Source organism: Somniosus microcephalus, chromosome 2, assembly GCF_052327205.1.
Source record: "Somniosus microcephalus isolate GS21.2 chromosome 2, FLI_Smic_1.0, whole genome shotgun sequence".
In the NCBI taxonomy this organism is placed as follows: domain Eukaryota; kingdom Metazoa; phylum Chordata; class Chondrichthyes; order Squaliformes; family Somniosidae; genus Somniosus; species Somniosus microcephalus.
In genome coordinates this window covers 7,476,504-7,483,896 of record NC_140988.1, presented here as the reverse complement: position 1 = coordinate 7,483,896, position 7,393 = coordinate 7,476,504, and the positions used below count along the sequence as shown (strand labels likewise).

At 49.1% G+C, this 7,393-nt stretch overlaps 1 protein-coding gene across 1 annotated transcript in view; it reads left to right on the top strand.

Moving 5' to 3' along the window:
• Positions 1-5,510: 5,510 nt before the first annotated feature.
• Positions 5,511-7,393, top strand: part of LOC147122529 (palmitoyltransferase ZDHHC18-like) — a 7,292-nt gene continuing 5,409 nt past the window's right edge. Inside the window, exon 1 of the mRNA XM_086005143.1 lies at positions 5,511-5,611. Within this exon, the coding sequence (XP_085861269.1) occupies positions 5,511-5,611 (101 nt within the window). The remainder of the gene's footprint in view (positions 5,612-7,393) is intronic.

Sequence of the window (7,393 nt, the reverse complement as noted above, 5' to 3'; positions counted from 1 at the left end):
CGTTATCCGGACAGAGTCCGGAAACCTCCAGAGAGACTGAATCTGTGAACTGTCTTGCATAAAGTTGTATATAGGTTATAATGTATGTTTAATGGGGAATCAGTATGTTGTAAGCTAAAAAGGGAGGATTGTAGTGTATGTACCCGTCTACCTTTAAGAGAACTATTGTATGTAACCGTCCACCTTTAAGAGAACTACTTTAGGTGTTGCACTACTTTGTTGGCTTCTGTATACTGTAATACCGACGATGACCACACCGGTATATAAGTGCTGTGTCAGGATTTATTGGGCAGATTCGCCCTGACCTTCGAATAGTAAAGTCCTGTTTTAAGTTACTCTGGTAGTCTGTGTATTAATTAACTAAACAATTCACAGACTTTACAGGAGGAGGGGAGGGAGACAAGGGGAGGGAGGGTGAGGGTCGGTGCGAGTGTGTGAGGGTCGGTGCGGGTGTGTGAGAGTCGGTGCGGGTGTGTGAGGGTCGGTGCGAGTGGGTGAGGGTCGGTGCGAGTGGGTGAGGGTCGGTGCAAGTGGGTGAGGGAGGGTGCGAGTGGGTGAGGGTCGGTGCGAGTGTGTGAGGGTCAGTGCAGGTGGGTGAGGGAGGGTGCGGGTGGGTGAGGGTCGGTGCGGGTGGGTGAGGGTGGGTGCGGCTGGGTGTGGTGAGGTGCGAGTTTGTGAGGGTGTGTGAGGGTGGGTGCGAGTTTGTGAGGGTGGGTGTGGATGGGTGCGGGTGGGTGCAGGTGAGTGCGGGTGGATGCGGGTGGGTGCAGGTGGGCGTGGGTGGGTGCGGCTGGGTGTCGGTGGGTGTGGGTGAGTGTGGGTGGGTGTGGGTGGGTGCGGGTGGGCGTGGGTGGGTGCGAGTGGGTGAGGGTGGGTGCGGGTGGGTGTGGGTGGGTGCGGGTGGGTGTGGGTGGGTGCGGGTGGGTGTGGGTGGGTGTGGGTGAGTGCGGGTGGGTGCGGGTGTGTGAGGATGTGTGCATTGTGGGAAGGTCATGGACTTGGGCGGGGGCGAGGGAAGGTCAGGAATTGGCGGGGAGGGGCAGGAATTTCTGAAGTGTATTCAGCAGATATACAACATTTATCCCTCAACTCACACACCACCAAGACAGATTATCTGGTCATTTATGTCATAGCTGTTTGTGGGGCAACAAAAGAACTTGTATTTATATAGAGCCTTGAACATAGTAAAATGTCCCACAGCGTGCGTTAGAAAGCAAAATTTGACACCGAGCCACATGCGGAGATATTAGGGCAGGTGGCCAAAAGCTTGGTCAAAGAGGTAGGTTTTAAAGGAGCATCTTAAAGGAGGAAAGAGAGGTGGAGAGGTTTAGGGAGGGAATTCCAGAACTGAAGACCTTGGCAGCCGAAGGCACGGCCACCAGTGGTTGAGCGATGAAAATCAGGGATGTTCAATAGGGCGGAATTAGAGGAGCGCAGAGATCTCTGGGCAGGTGGGGGTTGTGGGGCTGGAGGAGTTTCCAGAGCTGGGAGAGGCGAGTCCATGGAGGGATTTGAAAACAAAGCTGGGAATTTTAAAATCGGAGGTGCTGCTTAACCAGGAGCCAATGTAGGTCAGCGAGCACAGGGGGTGATGGGTGAACGGGACTTGGTGCGAGTTCGGACACGGGGCAGTGAGCACAGGGGGTGATGGGTGAACGGGACTGGGTGCGAGTTCGGACACGGGGCAGTGAGCACAGGGGGTGATGGGTGAACGGGACTTGGTGTGAGTTAGGACACAGGGCAGTGAGCACAGGGGGTGATGGGTGAACGGGACTGGGTGCGAGTTCGGACACGGGGCAGTGAGCACAGGGGGTGATGGGTGAACGGGACTCGGTGTGAGTTAGGACACGGGGCAGTGAGCACAGGGGGTGATGGGTGAACGGGACTGGGTGTGAGTTAGGACACGGGGCAGTGAGCACAGGGGGTGATGGGTGAACGGGACTGGGTGTGAGTTAGGACACGGGGCAGTGAGCACAGGGGGTGATGGGTGAACGGGACTGGGTGTGAGTTAGGACACGGGGCAGTGAGCACAGGGGGTGATGGGTGAACGGGACTGGGTGTGAGTTAGGACACGGGGCAGTGAGCACAGGGGGTGATGGGTGAACGGGACTGGGTGTGAGTTAGGACACGGGGCAGTGAGCACAGGGGGCGATGGGTGAACGGGACTGGGTGTGAGTTAGGACACGGGGCAGTGAGCACAGGGGGCGATGGGTGAACGGGACTGGGTGTGAGTTAGGACACGGGGCAGTGAGCACAGGAGGTGATGGGTGAACGGGACTGGGTGCGAGTTAGGACACGGGACAGTGAGCACAGGGGGTGATGGGTGAACGGGACTGGGTGTGAGTTAGGACACGGGGCAGTGAGCACAGGGGGTGATGGGTGAACGGGACTGGGTGTGAGTTAGGACACGGGGCAGTGAGCACAGGGGGTGATGGGTGAACGGGACTGGGTGCGAGTTAGGACACGGGACAGTGAGCACAGGGGGTGATGGGTGAACGGGACTGGGTGTGAGTTAGGACACGGGGCAGTGAGCACAGGGGGTGATGGGTGAATGGGACTGGGTGCGAGTTAGGACACAGGGCAGCCGAGTTTTGGATGAGCTCAAGTTTACGTAGGGTGGAATGTGGGAGGCCGGCCAGGAGTGCGTTGGAATAGTCGAGTCTAGAGGTAACAAAGGCATGGGTGAGGGTTTCAGCAGCGGATGAGCTGAGGCAGGGGCGGAGACGGGCGATGTTCTGGAGTTGGAAATAGGCGGTCTTGGTGATGAACCTTTCTGTGAGCAAATTCACGGCTGTGTTTGTTTACAGAACAACAGTGACTACCCTTCAAAAGTAATTAATTGGCTGTAAAGCGCTTTGGGATGTCCTGAGGTTGTGAAAGGTGCTATAGAAATGCAATTGCTTTTCTTTTTGTTCTTCCCTTGTGGATGATAAAATGGCGCTGCAAAATTCTTGAAATGAAACAAAATAATCAGTAATGTTAAGCCATTATACTAATTAATGTGGCATTTAGGATTTCACAAACTTTTGTTTAGCTGAATCATCACTTTTAAAGTGATTGAAGAGAGTATTTATTTGTTATATAATTGGTCCAATTACCTGGTGTGATGTTCAATTCTAGTAGTTTAAAATACAGTATTTAAAAGTTCAGCAACACTCACCTAAATTAGAAGGCTTTTGGGACTACGATTTGGAAAATGAGAAGGCTTTTGGGACTACGATTTGGAAAATGAGAAGGCTTTCTATATATTTTGACAGATAAAGAAGAAAATAAAAGCAAGGAGACTGCCAGGTGAGGAAGACAGAAAAAGACGACTTTAAGAATCTCAAATCAGCAACATCGGAACTGACTGAAGTATTTGACATTCCAGCTAATCAAAAAAGGTTGTAAAATCAAAAACGTCACCAGAAAGCATAATAGTACTATTTTGCAAAATAACAACAGAAAACACTGGAAATACTCAGCAGGCCAGGCAGCATCCGTGGAGAGAGAAACAGAGTTAACGTTTCAGGTCTGGGACCCTTGGTCAGAACTATTTTGCACTTTGGCCTCTGCCAAATGGATACAGTAACATTGGGTTATTGATACTGAACCTTACTGTGATGATAATTGTGCTAATAAATTTGGCTGTTAGTAATGCATTCGAGTTTTGTGTCATGTCCTTGAGCTTTTCCAAGTGCAACAGCAGCACTGCCTTCTACCCACTTTAACCAGAACTGTGGTATTTTCTTTTAAGTAAATTGGTTTTATCCCGGACAACTCCCAAGCCAAGTGGCACCACATGTAAATTCTCAGCACTGCAATTGATCATCAGCAGCCTAGGTTTTTTGCAACTCAAGTCTTCTGGAGTGGGATCTTGAACCCACAACCTTTATGGCTCTCGCCCCGAACTTGACAATTTCATTCACTTTGCCTCCAATTTCCACCCTTCCCTCACCTTCACATGGTCCATCTCTGACTCTTCCCTTCCCTTCCTCAACTTCTCCGTCTCCATCTCTGGGGATAGGTTATCGACCAATATTCACTACAAGCCCACTGACTCCCACAGCTACCTGGACTACACCTCCTCCCACCCCGCTTCCTGTAAGAACTCTATTCCATTCTCCCAGTTTCTCCGTCTCCACCGTATCTGCTCCGACGATGCCACCTTCCACACCAGTGCTTCAGACATGTCTTCCTTTTTCCGCAACCGAGGATTCCCCTCTACCGTGGTTGACACGGCCCTCGACCGTGTCAGTTCCATCTCCTGCACTTCTGCCCTCACCCCTGCCCCTCCCTCCTGGAACCACGATAGGGTTCCCCTTGTCCTCACCTTTCACCCCACCAGCCTCCACATTCAACGGATCATCCTCCGGCATTTCCGCTACCTCCAAAGTGATCCCGCCACCAAACGTATCTTCCCCTCCCCTTTCAGCATTCCGTAGGGACCGCTCCCTCCGAGACACCCTAGTCCACTCCTCTATCACCCCAAACAGCCCTTCCCCTTCGCCTGGCACCTTCCCGTGCAAGCGGAGGAGATGTAGCACCTGCCCCTATACCTCCTCCCTTCCCACTGTCCAGGGCCCCAAACACCCCTTCCAGGTGAAACAGCGATTTACTTGTACTTCTCGCAATCTAGTATACTGTATTCGCTGCTCACGATGCGGTCTCCTCTACATTGGGGGGACCAAACGCAGATTGGGTGACCGCTTTGCGGAACACCTCCGTTCAGTCCGTAAGGGTGACCCCGAGCTTCCGGTCGCCTGTCATTTTAATTCACCGCTCCATTCCCACTCGGACCTCACCGTCCTTGGCCTCTTGTATTGTTCCACAGAAGCTCAACGTAAACTCGAGGAACAGCACCTCATCTTCCGATTAGGCACTCTGCAGCCTTCCGGACTCAATATTGAGTTCAACAATTTCAGATGATAACCTTGGCCACTATTACACATTTTTTCTTGTAATTTTTCCACTCCTTTCCCCCCCCCCCCCTTTCCTTTTGTTTCTCTCTCACACCTGGCAGCTATCTCTTGCCCTGCCAGTACACTTTACACCTAATCTCAGCCTATTACCATCTTGTCTAGCTCTTTTGTTTCTTTCACTTCTTTTGTCCGATCGCAGCCCTGCCTTCGATCTATTTTCTTTTCTTTCCAGTTTTGAAGAAGGGTTTCGACCCGAAACGTCAACTCAAATTTCTCTCCACGGATGTTGCCTGACCTGCTGAGTTTTTCTAGCATTTTCTGTTGTTATTCAGGCGAGAGTGTCTGCTCACTGAGCCCCTGCCTGCCTCTGACACGTGGCGCTGGCGGTAGAAAAGGGGGCGTGGCTTAAGCACCAATTGTTGCAAAGGTGACACGTTTCCACGGCAACGGCAGGTGTATCTCTGTGACGGCATAACGGCGGGAGTTGGATAAAGGGAGGCGTGGGGAAGGTGTGATCGCGAGTGGAACAGAGAGGAGAGGGGAGTTGGCAAGTTTATTTTGCCACTCTTACCTGTTGGTTTATTAATTAAACAAAAAAACCTAAACAGAATGTGCGAAAAACGATGGAAGCTTGCCTTCGAGAGGAGGCTGCCCAGCTTATCATTAATATTTGTCTTCCTGACCATTACAATCTTATTTTACTTTTACCCGTAAGTATTTTAATTAAATGAGTGACGCTTTCTTTACCAATGTCTGATGTATTTTAAATACAATTTTAGGAATGGGGCAATGCGTTCTACTTGAATTCCGCCCCCACCCCCCAGTAATTTCATTAATGTTAAAATATTTAATGGGTAATTTCCAATATGGGATTCCAGTGGGTGAGTCTCCTTGCTGGCAGCGTGAACTCAAATAAACGGGCCTTTTTAAAATTTATTTTTGGTGCTTTGCTGCATTTTAAACAGCAGATAACAGCATGGACATTATTTAAACTGCAAACATCACTTTTAAAGCTCATTTTCAGCAATTTGACGAGCTCATAAAACTTGCTCAATGTGACTTTTAAGCAATCTCCCTGTGGCTGTTGTCATTGGCAGTATTGCTTTCTAGCCATCTAATTGGCCAAAAGTAATGGCGAGTGAAGGTTGTAACTTCATTAGCTGATATTCATAGAACTTACATTTGAACAAAGGCATTTTTGAGCATTCTGATTAGCCTGTGCAAACAATGCGCCTGGAAAAGATCATCTATCATTGATCTGTGGAAACTCCTGTTAAGTGACTGTAACAAGGAATGGTGCCATAATGACAGTGACATCATAGAGCCGATACGTCCATTCTGATTCTTAACTCATCATTACATAGAATGTACAGCACAGAAACAGGCCATTCGGCCCAAATTCTCTATGCTGGTGTTTATGCTTCCCACGGGACTCCTCCTACCCCTCTATCCTATCAGTATATCCTTCTATTCCTTTCTCCCTCATGTGTTTATCTAGTGTAAGATAGTCACACAACACCAGGTTATAGTCCAACAGTTTTATTTGAAATCACAAGCTTTCAGAGCGCTGCTCCTTCGCCAGGTGAAGTGGAGAGATGCCTCACTCCCTGTGGGTCAGGTGGTGACCCGAAACGTCAACTCAAATTTCTGTCCACGGATGTTGCCTGACCTGCTGAGTTTTTCCAGCATTTTCTGTTGTTTTTTCATCTCTCCACTTCACCTGACGAAGGAGCAGCGCTCCGAAAGCTTGTGATTTCAAATAAAACTGTTGGACTATAACCTGGTGTTGTGTGACTTCTTACATTTGTCCACCCCAGTCCAACACCGGCATCTCCACACCGTGTTTATCTAACGTCACCTTAAATGCATCTATGCTATTTGCCTCCATTATGTAGCGGGTTCCACATTCTCACCACTCTCTGGGTAAAAAAGTTTCTCCTGAATTTCCTATTGGATTAATTAGTGACCATCTTATATTTATGGCCTCTAGTTTTGGTCTCCCCACAAGTGGAAACATCTTTTTCTATCCTATCAAACCCTTTCATAATCTTAGACTTCTATCAGGTCACCTTTCAGCCTTCTCTTTTCTAGAGGAAAGAGCCCCGGCCTGGTCAGCCTTTCCGGATGAGTATATCCTCTTATTTCTGGTATCATCCTTGTAAATCCTTTCTGCACCTTCTCCAGTGCCTCTATATCCTTTTGTAATATGGAGACCGAAGAGCATGCCACTCATAGCCAATAGTAAATTATCACTGCAACGACTGGTAGCTTTTACTTTAATATATTTATATTTTATTTAAATGTTTATCCTCTTGGGGACGCTCACAAAAATAACGTAGATATCCAGAGGTATCAATTTTGTTCTAGCAGAGGACTTTACAATAGCAGTGGGAGGGAATACTTTGGCGCTTGCCATTCTAAGTTAAGCTCCAGTGCTGGTGAGTGACACAGTGGAGAGAAGAGATTTACTGGAATGGTTCCAGGGATGAGGG